Raw genomic sequence first — 11629 nt, forward strand, 5'->3', positions numbered from 1 at the left:
CTGCATAAAGCAAAACAGTCTGGTAAAGATGATTATGTTGATCCAGGGGCATACTCATACTGTAACCCATAAAACGGTACAACTGGTGTATTTTGCAAACAGGAGCCTACTTGAGAAAATGTAGCCTACTTAGTTGGGTCAAAAATCTAGTCTACACTGTATACTGTATCGCAATGGCTAATGCCTAGAAGCTAGGAGCCAACCAACAAGGAGAGGGCGATAGTGCAACAAATTGAATTGTCCTTTTCTCGCAGAAGAAGACGCAAGCGGCCGTACAACATCACAGAAGACCTCAGTAGTGTGTTATAAAAATAACATGACCAAGGTTATATAGTAACACCATTTGACAAACATCTTATCTCGGTAAGAAGAAGAGGACAGCACTTGTATGTGTCTATTATGTGTCTGTGTCAAATAACAAACCGGCATTGACTTGCTAGCAGCTTTAGCTGGAGAGCTAACTATTAGCCGCATGACAGAGGAGGCTATTCCAAACTCCGTTTAAAATAATCACAATATTACACAGAGCCGCTTTTTGATCAGGATGTAACGTTTTAGGATCGGGCTGCCTCTTATTCCTTTCATGATCGTGAACTGAAGGGCACTCCGGTTGGTGGCAGCGAACAATATCACTAATACTGAGGTCTTGAGGCATGTTTTCAGTGTCGTTTGGTGACATGTTCCTGGTGTGAATGTGAAGGTATGCTGGACTATTACATAAGCGGAGTTTGGCGTGCGGTGCCATCCCAGCCAGAGGGGTGATGTTTTAGTTAAACGGCACTGTTGAGGGGCTCAGCTGTTGAATTTACAGCTGCTGTACCGGGGATTTTATAAAGCGAAACGAAACACTGAAGAAAGGGATAAATATATTAACTGCCGATATTGATATATGTGATTTATAAGTAACGTTAAATGACAAGCGGTGGGCTCCCACAGCTAATGCCAGATGTTCTCTGCTCTTTTCGGAAATCCGCCCAGGTCGAGATGAGCGTCCCCTGTTTCTTGTCATCAGCTGCCCGAAGCTTCTGCAAACCTGCCGGTCTCCTCTGCTGCCGGATTCTGGGCCCCAGCTCCTTCACAAGGTGAGTTTCATTGAAATGTACCTGGCTGCTCACTCCTGGGACACTGTAAAGACTGACACCAAGGAAACTATAATTAAATTGTGATTTTTTAACTTAAAGATATGCTTCACCCAAATCACGAAAACCAGATTTAGGCGAACTAGCCCTTTAAGTTTGTTTTTGCTTGCTAGCCATGAGGCCAAAGTCCACATGCCATGCTGCTTTGTAGCTCTTCACTCAATGCATAAAGAATATTTCCCACAAGACAAGTGAACAGCAACTACCTCCTTTTTTTAGAAGAAGAAATATGTCCTCCAGAAGGCAAATGGACCATCTACAGAGAACAGCGAACAACTCCAGACAAAATGTAAGTTGATATTTTGTATTTGAATACATCAATATGTAATGTATTCATTACCTGTGCCTCTTACTAACAGTGTAATTTACTGACAGTCCATCCAAAGATTATTAACACACTCATAAACTCTGCTCTCTTCCTGTGAATGTGTGTGTATTTTGTGCTTGACCGGCTAACAACAGGTTCTGTATCCAGCTAAAGTATGTGGCATTATAAATGAGTCGGAGATGGTGAAACGTTTGAGAATTGCTGTCCATCCAGACTTCACCTTCAAAGCGGGACAGTGGTGAGTAGACACTAGCATTAACTTGTTGTCAGATGAAGGAACACTGTCACATTGTGTTGTGCCACCTGAGGTACTGCATCGTGAGTGGGAAAAGTTACTCTGGCTTTGACAAGTTTTATTTAACTAGTAATTTGTGACCTCTCCCGTTAGGACAAATTAATATAATCGGGGTTGTGCTTCTGTCAGATTCCCAAGCATTTAAAGAACATTACATAGAGGAATGCACAACTCAAATCCGTGGTGGCACGGAACACATCAAAAGCAAACAACACATCGTTTGCAGTTTCAAAACAAGGGGTGACAATGCAATTTAGGTGAAATGTATAACCTCCAATGACTGACAAGGGCAACAGTGCTGTTATATAATCTATAAAGCCAGGAATGCAGCCTGGCAGTTGAACCATAAACTTGTCTCTAACCTATTCGCCTCAAAGTAGAAGTTACCATAGTAAAACGTCACGTCGTCATGAAACAGAAATCAGCAGAACCTGCCAAAATACATGTGTCCAGATTACTTACAGAGTGCAGTCTGTAACTTCCCCCTGGAGTCCTTTCACAGTGCCTGCAGTGCTCATAGTAACCACAAGGTGGTGGCATTGTGCTTGATATGGCCTGGTGGTTTTCTTTTCCCACTAAACTTTTACAGTTCACAGGAGTTAAAAATCCTACATCCCAGTCAACATGTGAGCCAGCTCAATATTATTGTTGATAAGAAGAAAATTGTCAAGAAATGTGTCAGATCTGCTGATGGAAGGATCAAAGAGAGATTTTTGTCAGGTTAAACTAAATAGTTGGGGACTTGATAAGCTAATTTTTTTTCTTAGATTTGTGTAGGTAACTGCTGAATGCACTGAGTTGCATGTGCAGTTTTGACTTGAAAGGCTCTTGAGACACTGCCTTGTTTTTGACGATCCAGAATACTGGGAAATGTTTTAGGTTTTAAGCTAACTTCCGGTGACTCTCATATAATCATAATAGCAAGTTAAGTACTTCTTCGATGAAGGCAGATATTTTTTCTGTGTCTGTCAGTCTGCGTTGCCAACGCTAATTAGTGTACCCTGCACATGCAGTATATGTAACTGAGACCATACTGTAGGTGGGCGGTGGTGAGATGTAAAACCGGCAGCCAGTTTCCCTGCGGTGTCTGGTAATGAATGGAAATCCTTGAGTTTCAGTGTTGTTGTTTTTTTTAGAAAAAGGACTGTTTAGTTGTTCATCTCCAGGTGGGAGAGGAGGAGGACGAGGATGAGGTGGGTGGAACATATGTGTCTTCATAGCAGATCCATATTTATGATGCCTCTGAGGGTTGTGGAGTCAGTGTCTCTCTCTAGTGCAACAGTGGGTCATTGTGTTGGTGGAACATTAGCCCAACTGTTTAGCATTGCTGTTTTCCTCTGGGGGTACTGTGCCTTGTATGTTGATGGACAGACCCGACCATGTTGTGTGTAAGACCGGGATGCTACACATTGTTTAAACTAACTAGCAGGCAACTTTCCATCTGGTGTGTGGTGTGGTTTTGTTCTACTTGGTTTCAAGAACAGTTCTGCCCCCTTCACTGAGGTCAAAGGGCACCACGCAACAATACATCCATGGTTAGACTTAGCATTGTCACGTCAGAGTGAAGAACAGGAACAAATTTTCAACTCCTAATAGCTTTAGCTTCACTAATTATCTAATTAAGTTCAAACATCCAGAATAAATCAGTTGACATATTAAATAATTAAGTTATGATTTAATTGTTTTGTTTTTTTTGTGGCTGTGTGTGCAGGGTAGATTTCTTCATTCCCGGCGTAGAGAAGGTGGGAGGTTTCTCCATGTGCTCCAGTCCGGGTTTGCTGCAGAGGGAAGGCATTGTTGAACTGGCTGTCAAATACACCAAACACCCCCCAGCGCTCTGGGTCCACACCACAGTGAGTGGGGCAGTCATTTTCCCTATATATCTGTCTAATGTTTTGGAAGATTACACTGTTAGCATATGTATGAGATAGATGGTGAAACAGTGTGAATGTGAGAGCGCAACAAAAGCATCACAGTGTTATAGAGTTAGGAAACCAGCAGTGCCACATAATCACACTGTTGGGTATTCTAAAAAGTTAAGTGAAATTAAAAGTTTGTGATACAATCCCAATAGAACATTCTTACAATTTTATTATTTCTTCCCCTGTGTGACGGAAAGGCAAGAGCAGTCACCTCACCCAGATTCGAACCCGGGTCTACAGGGTACCAAACATGCAACTTGACCGCAACGTCAAAGAGCCAGGCTCGTTGGTATGGCAGTCACAGCGCATACTCAACTGTAGTGACGGTGGTCCGTCACACCCTGTTCATATTTTTCTTTTAGGCTTTTGTTACCTAACGTGAATTGACAAATTCAAAATTGCCTGTGTAGTTGCTCAGAAGTAGAATTGTGGTAGTAACACTAAAACTCAAGCAAGACATTCTGAAAAAGCCTGCACACAGGGTAAATAAAGGTTGTGTGAATACATAAATGGAGGAGTAACAATTGAAAGCTTTGAAGTCTTTGCTCCCTTCATCATATGTTTATATATTCTAATCTATTAATTTTTAGAGCATTACATTGTACTAGGACATGCTCCAAAAGGTAGCTTTTTAGTGTGCGCGAGTAGTCGTGTGAATATGAACAATGTTTCCCTTCCATTTTTGTACTCTGTTTGTTTGCAGCTTCTGTGTTTGATGATGGGCCTTAATAAATAGCTTTGAGCAAATGAGTAAAGCGTGTAAATAAGTATCAGAAAGCACCGTGATGTGTTCTGAGACTTACAGCGCTCTGCTCTGAGATCGCTTGATGAGCCATGTGTTTGATATTGCGCTCCGACTCCTCTCTGCGAGCAGGAATAGTGTGGGGACCGTGATGGCAGATTAAGAGTGCGAGCATTACGTGTATGTGTGCTCATGTGTACAAAAGCATATTCACTGCTCCTTTTGACTTCAAAAGACCTTCTCTGCGCAACTTGGGAAATCACTTCCAACCATACCATAGGTTTGTTGTGCATATGCATGCTGATCTAAAAGTGTCTTTTTACTATTTCCTGAGGCTTCGATGTTGTTAAAGCAATACTGTAAGTTTCCTTGGAATATATTTCATATCTAAAAAGGGAAAGGAAAGAGAAATATTGGGAGCCAGCTCAACACAGTCTGTTATCTCCTTTTACCTTTTTCTGAGTCTGTCTTTTTCATTTTCTGTCTTGATTTTTATCGCTTTCTCTTCCCTCCTTCCCCTCAGTGTACAGTCGGCGCCCGGGTGGCAATGCGTGTCGGTGGGGACTTCTTCTTTGACCTGTCACCCTCAGACCCGTCCGTGGATTTGCTGCTGGTGGCCGGTGGCGTAGGGATCAATCCCTTGTACTCTATCCTGTTGCACACCACAGATCTGCTGCGTCTGAACTGTGCCTCTGGTGGTCGGGACTACAACATAGGCTCTGTCCACCTCTGCTACAGCGCCAAGAACACACAGGAGCTGCTCTTTAAGGTGTGTCCTTGTAGTATTTATATATAATATTAGTCAACTTGCTGATTTTACTGCCCATGTGTTTGTCAACAATATGGTGGTGGGTGTGTTGCAGTGTGTAAAGAGGAACTCTGTTACAAATGTCTTATCTACCCTCTGTGTTCCCAGAGCTCCATCATTGAGGCGTGTCGGGATTTCCCTGACAAGTTCTCCTGTGACTTCCACGTCACGCAACAGTGTACAGATGTTGACCCACACCTCCAGCCATTTCTCAAGTGTAAGTAATCTCTGCACACACACACATTGCTACACACGTGTATTGTTTAGCAGGGATGATTTAGTGACTGTCACATTCTACAATAGTCTGTCTTTGTTGATTTATCTCTGTCATCATGTAGAACAGACACTATCAAAGCTCCACATGGGCGACTCGGAGGGAATTGGTGCCGCAGCACTGGGTCTTGATTAATTGACTTCCCTTTGTGTTTCCCCAGGCGGGAGAATCACAGAGGATGAGTTGCGTGCTCATGTGGACCTGCAAAGGACTTTGTGTTTCCTGTGCGGCCCCCCGCCAATGATCGAAGCAATTTCCAAAACCCTCATGGACTTTGGTCTCCCTAAAGACAGAATCCTCTTTGAGAAGTGGTGGTAGAACCTCTTGCACTTCCCAGAAAGTTACAGTGTTGTCCTCTTGGCTAACGCTCCTTATTGCAGGGGAGGATGTTATGGGATGTGGTGAGTGGAAAGTAACTGAAATAATAGTAACTGTGATAATGACTTTAATGTGAGTGCTCAAATACTTGAGGAAATTCACCTCCGATCCCTGCTGCTGTGAACTGTGCCTGTGACAGACATCTGGGACCGCCCGCTCTTCAGCTAGCAGCTGATTCACAAAGAAAAAAAGAGATGAGTTTTATTTATTATAATTTAAAAAGGACTGTAAAATCTTAACTTTGGCAAGAAGCGTTTCAGCTCCCTGCCTTGCTGAATATTGCAACAAACCTGCAACTCCAGTGTCTGCTTAAAGTGTATGATTCACACATTGTGACAAAGAAGTTAACGTCTCATTTCGATCAATCTCATTTCCAGTGTGTATTTGCATGAATGGTGTTCTGTTTAAACAAATTAATAGATTATGCTAGCGTTACCCCAAATTTACCCCTAAATGTTTACCCACTCCCTATACCTATTGTCTCAAAGTAACTTCACATTTTTGGAAATACACTTATTCACTTCCTTGTAAAGAGTTAGATGAGGTCAATACCCCTCTTGTACCTGTTAGCTAAACATAAAGCTACAGCTGCTTAGCTTAACTTAGCATAAAGACTGAATTAGAGGGAAACAGCCAACATGGCTGTTTATTTTCCAAATTGTCAAACTATTGCTCTAAAGTCCCTAGGATATAAAGGATCAGTGCCAGTAATAGCAATCTATACTTTTATTTTACATGGTACATGTTGTACCTGTTCATCAAATACCTCTGCTAATTTAATAATTTGTGTTCTTAGAAGTGTTATACTATGTGTGTATATATTTACTTATAACTCAGAGCTATTTATTTGCGGAACTGAAGATTTTAGAGTTGTTTGCCTGATCATTTTTAGTCACATGCGAAATTTACACATGTATTTTTAGAGTCAAAAACAGTCTCCCACATATTGGCCAGTGGCCTGTTTTACTCACTCTCACAGTTACATGCATACACAGCACATATCCCAAATACACACTTCCACATACCCAAACTGTTTCTCAACCCGAGGTGGAGCGAGTATCCCATGGTGCACTGTAATGGAACCTCCAGGTGGTCTCTGGTCGGCTTGGATCACTGAACATCCCCCTGAGATGGTTGCAAGCTTCTTCTTCTTGTCTCAGTAGGGGGGGTTGCACTGTCAAAACTCATTTTCGAGTTGTTTCTGTGTTCCTCATGAGGAAATTGTGTATCCTGGTAAAATGAGATTAAACAGGAATAAAGGAGTCTGTTTTCCACCACTTTATTGACCTCCGCTTTTCTATAAAGACTTACATGTCACACTACTTACACACAACATGATGTGGTCCCAGAAATAATTAATAAATTGTTGATTTCTAATTTACACATTTTCTGATGATGAAAGGTCTGCTCATCCAAATTATAAAAAGCACTTTTCACTTGCCTCTTGTAGAATCTAACCAAACAGACACATTTTTGTTTGAATCAGCCAGATTTGTCTCTGAAATGTCTGCTACCACTCAGTTACAGTGGAGGTAAATAGACATTTGTGATGGTCCCAGCATTGGAAAAAATTGCATTAAAAAATGACCAAAACAGTGTCTTTCCAGAAGCAATGTTCCAGTTACTCTGGATAACAGACAGACCTCGAAGTAATCAGTTTCCATAGGAACGGTTTTCTACTGTAGAAATATACCTCAAGAAAACAGTCGTCCATGTGTTGTGTGTGTTATGTGGGGTATCCGGGAGATTGCTTCTGGAAAGAAATGTTTTAGTTTTGATTTTTTTTTTTATGTAATGAGCAACACAAACAAAATTCCTTTCACCTACATTGTGTTAAGTTGAAGAAATCTAAGATGGAAGTCTCAAAACCTGACCAAAAGACTTGACTACAGTTAAGTGACAGAATCTTTTTTTTTTTTTTGTAATTTACATGAACTGAACCTTTAACTTTAGGCCTAGTAAAATGTGCCATCTAACATCTCAATGCAGTGTAGAGCCTAACCGATACCCAAAAGAGAATTTTAAGAACTATATATCGGTCGATATATCGTTTGCAGTGTACTACACACCAAATTTCCCCCTCTTGTTTCTATCTTAAATTATATACTTTACATATAAAAATACAGCAAACCCAGTGAAATCAGTTGTCCCTTTTTTAAACAGTCCTATTACAAGAAAGTAGTAAAATACAACAATGGGCAAGAAAATAATACTTAAGGCTTGGACTGGAGGTTGTACTCCATAGCCTGGTACGGTTTAATTTCATATAAGGATACATCAAATAGCAACACTGACCCAAAGCAGAGAACTGCACAATACTTTCCCATTTATGGGAGCTACAACCTCAAAAACTCAGTGTTTACGCCGTAAACAGCAGACTGAAGCAAAACATGATGACTAGTAACAGTATGACTGGCTACATCTGGTTCGTCCGCAGAGGAACTAAAAATCCAGATCAACAAAATGTTATTTGAAAAGGCTTTTTTTTTTTTTTTCCCCCTCCAAGTGCTAAAAAGGTCTCAGCTCCCACATGCCTGCTTTGTGCCCAATGTGTCAACAGACACCGGAAAACAGCTGCTGTTTGATCCTCTCTTCTGTCTTCACCTCCTCCTTGACCCCTCCATCATCTCTCTGACACACATCTGTCCATCTCACCAACTTCTCCTGCTTGGACAGTGGGATCTCATCAATGTCGGTTTCCTCTTCCTGCTCTTCAACAGAAGCCTTGCTCCCCGATAGGAATGAGACGTCCTTTTGATGCCGTGCATCCTCTTCACTCTCCTCACGGCCTTCCTGAAGGCTCACTCCTTCGCTCTTTCCCCTGTCCCTGCTCTTCCTCCCCTCTGCCTCTTCTGTGTTTTTTCGTAACCTGTCCATCTCTGTCTCCATCACAGGGGACCTGTTCTCGCTCTCATCTTGCATATCTCCAGTAGATTTTTTCTTTGCCTTGCTACGACCCCTGAGGTTCAGCATCTGAAACCAAATAGATGAGTTTGAGACAGTTTTGGGCTTTGTGCAGTGTATTTTTCTTTCCATCTCTCCAGACACCTGACAAACCACAACAAAGCCTCTTTCATTGACGCCTCTCTCCTGTACAGTTTGAGGATGACTCTTTGCCTATTATTAGACTTTTCCTGAGCTGGTTTATATTTGCTGTACATCCCATATTTAGTAACATGACTTTTTGATGGCACCTTCTGTGACATAAAGTCACGTATCCTAAAGGCACAACAGACACAAGTGACAGATTTGCTGCGAAGATGGAAGACAAGGCGGAACAAACCTTGAAGTCTTTTCTCTTGCGTTGCAAAATGGGTCTCTGAAGGAAGAGGATCTGCTTGGTCGACAGACTCCCGTCACTGCAGAAAGAAGAGAGCAGCACTTTTACCACTGTTACCTGTTATAATCTGAGGAGCTTGCATATCACTACATGGATTGAAATCCAGTTTCTGTTCACTGCGGTTGGCAAAGTGACAGGTTACAAGACAACAGCACATCAGCGACTGTGTTTTTGTTCGCAGCGCCGACAGACTTCAAAAGCAGTTTCATGTTGAGAGGAGCATATGATCATGATTTGTCAGATCTCGAACCATCTGTCATGTGTATCTAAACTACGCTGTCAGCCCTAATCCCAAAAAAATGAGACAGGCATTGTAATTAGTCTTACTTTGTGATTTTAGCTTAGTTATTCAAGTGACTGAATGTAAAGTAAAAAAAAGAGTTTAGTAGAGATGTGAGTTTATGGTTGCAACGGTGTTATCTTGGTAGTGAACTGTACCTGTTGGTCTTGACAATTGGTGTGGGTAACACACACATCAGCTTCCATCCATACTGAGCCAGAGACTGGAGCAAGGGGATGTAGTCTGTCTTCACCACAACACCCTGGAAAAGAGACAGAATATCGCTTAGACGTATACGGTCCAAACGCACACAAGGACAAACTGCACAAACACATTACAGCACAAGTGCAGGTAGGCACATTTAAGCTCGGCACGCTACTTTCCATCATCTCCACTCTTATGTAATGTTTGACAGAAGGCAGCTTAAGTCTTCAGTCACAAAGAATTTCTCAAAGTGCACATCTTCTCCAGAGTATTAAAAACTCAGACCCACATCAACAACGGTCCATGCTCAACCACGATGGCGTCGTAGGAAGTGTTTGTGGTTTCCTCTGCGGAGCTCTGGAAGATGAACACACTATCCACGGATGAAACCCCATTGTCTGGAGAAACAGGACAAATTACAGACTGAGTCAGATAAACAGAGAAGATTGTATGTGATTCAGACAGGAGTCACAAGCTCATCTCCACACTCTCACTATTGATCCCCTGCTCTCTTTGGCTTAAGCCTACTTATTCCATGGGTGACTGAACAGTGACTTATGCCGTAAGCCACAGACTTACGGTACGTAACTCCATGCATATCATCCAGCAAAGATCTACAGCCTGAGAAGCCTTTCCTCTTGAAATGAACCAGTGAAAATTCTTAAGTTAAAGTCAGGAGGTAAAGTGAAACATTTGCTTTAAAGCTGCAGTAATCTGTGCTTGAAGTGGGCGGGAACAATACTGGGACTTTACATTTTTTTTCTTTGGTGTGCCGTGACTTTTTCTTGCGCACCAGCACATCTCAGAAGCTGACGGTACTATTTTCTGCCACCTCCATATCAGTTATCTGGGCAATTCACAATGGCTCTACATAAACTACATTGCCCAGGGGCACTATGTGACGCTCACCTGTTCCCATTCTCACCACTCTGTTGGTAGCTAGTCCAAGTAACATTACATCAACCTTACAAGCCTGGCTCCAAAAGGGCACAAGGAGAACACGAGTCAATCACGAGATGATGGCACAACAGAGCTGTGCTGATCGTTTGTGTGACACACTAAAAGTAGAGAAAAAAATAATGTATCCTGGGCTTCTGCCGATCGTACAAGGAACGACCTTATGGGGTGCCTTTTGTTGAAACGTGTTCAACTTTTTAGAAAGCCGATGAGCTCAATGTCCAGTCACAGCCTAGATGGGGCAGGACATTAAAAAAAGGTTGACATGCTACAGTGAACTCTCAAATGTTAAACTCATTATTATGCATGAATAGTTGTGATTATTAAGTTAGTACTTAGTATTAACAGTGGACAAACTACTCAGTAGGTTGTGGATAGTGCATCTGCAGTGTGAAATAACAGATGTGAATAAGGGGAGTACTGGGACAACAATTTTTATATTAACAATAGATTAAGTAACTGTGAAAGTGGTAACCCATGGTGATGACAAATGAATGCTGCGTTGCTCTGTATCTGCTGGATGTGTAAATAGACAACTGTCTGCTAACACATCGTCCATATTAACCTTATAATGTGTCAATGTTGCGTTATAGCTTTTGCTCTGGCCATAATCTCTATTGAAGTTTATACAACAAGACAATTTTATTTTGGCGGTAAGGGGTTTGTGTTTGGTATTAGGGGATTTTTACTTTAAGCTGATTGGCTTAGACATCATGGCACATTTTTAACATGTAGCTCAGTCACAGCAGGATTTCATAAAAAGTAGGCCAAAATCAATGTATTTAAATGTGGATTGCTGCAATCAGGGATTTGAAATTGATTTGTGAGGTGTTTTTTTATGTAGGGTTTAATGTTGATGAACTCCGACTATCAATTTGCCCCACTGACTAATGCAATCCATCCGAAAGTGATCACTTTTGAAGGAATCGGAAAATCAAAAATGGATGAAGCCCTCATGTTAG

At 41.7% G+C, this 11629-nt stretch overlaps 2 protein-coding genes across 2 annotated transcripts; one reads left to right on the forward strand and one right to left on the reverse strand.

The window, feature by feature from the left end:
• The first annotated feature begins 231 nt into the window (after positions 1–231).
• Positions 232–7163, forward strand: LOC119916733 (oxidoreductase NAD-binding domain-containing protein 1-like). Its single transcript, XM_038736713.1, has 8 exons — positions 232–363; positions 979–1082; positions 1359–1428; positions 1602–1705; positions 3474–3615; positions 4950–5195; positions 5343–5451; positions 5669–7163. The coding sequence occupies exons 2-8, from the start codon at positions 985–987 to the stop codon at positions 5824–5826; spliced, it is 927 nt and encodes a 308-aa protein (XP_038592641.1). The 5' UTR covers positions 232–363; positions 979–984; the 3' UTR covers positions 5827–7163.
• Positions 7150–10009, reverse strand: LOC119916734 (raftlin-like). The gene is made up of 4 exons (XM_038736714.1): positions 10000–10009; positions 9665–9768; positions 9170–9245; positions 7150–8859 (listed from the first exon to the last, which is right to left on the reverse strand). The coding sequence occupies exons 2-4, from the start codon at positions 9700–9702 to the stop codon at positions 8440–8442; spliced, it is 534 nt and encodes a 177-aa protein (XP_038592642.1). The 5' UTR covers positions 9703–9768; positions 10000–10009; the 3' UTR covers positions 7150–8439.
• Positions 10010–11629: the final 1620 nt, after the last annotated feature.

Source organism: Micropterus salmoides, unplaced genomic scaffold (genome assembly GCF_014851395.1).
Source record: "Micropterus salmoides isolate LMB-PRFRI ecotype aquatic unplaced genomic scaffold, ASM1485139v1 Ms_hic_scaffold_2134, whole genome shotgun sequence".
In the NCBI taxonomy this organism is placed as follows: domain Eukaryota; kingdom Metazoa; phylum Chordata; class Actinopteri; order Centrarchiformes; family Centrarchidae; genus Micropterus; species Micropterus salmoides.

Excerpts from the sequence above, each read along its gene's own strand:
- LOC119916733 (XM_038736713.1), top strand. The coding sequence starts at position 985 with ATGAGCGTCCCCTGTTTCTTGTCATCAGCTGCCCGAAGCTTCTGCAAA. Across the intron at positions 1,429-1,601 it reads CGAACAACTCCAGACAAAAT|GTTCTGTATCCAGCTAAAGT; the intron begins GTAAGTTGATAT and ends GGCTAACAACAG. Across the intron at positions 5,196-5,342 it reads CACAGGAGCTGCTCTTTAAG|AGCTCCATCATTGAGGCGTG; the intron begins GTGTGTCCTTGT and ends CTGTGTTCCCAG.
- LOC119916734 (XM_038736714.1), bottom strand. The coding sequence starts at position 9,702 with ATGTGTGTGTTACCCACACCAATTGTCAAGACCAACAG. Across the intron at positions 9,246-9,664 it reads CCAATTGTCAAGACCAACAG|TGACGGGAGTCTGTCGACCA; the intron begins GTACAGTTCACT and ends TTCTTTCTGCAG. Across the intron at positions 8,860-9,169 it reads GCAAGAGAAAAGACTTCAAG|ATGCTGAACCTCAGGGGTCG; the intron begins GTTTGTTCCGCC and ends ATTTGGTTTCAG.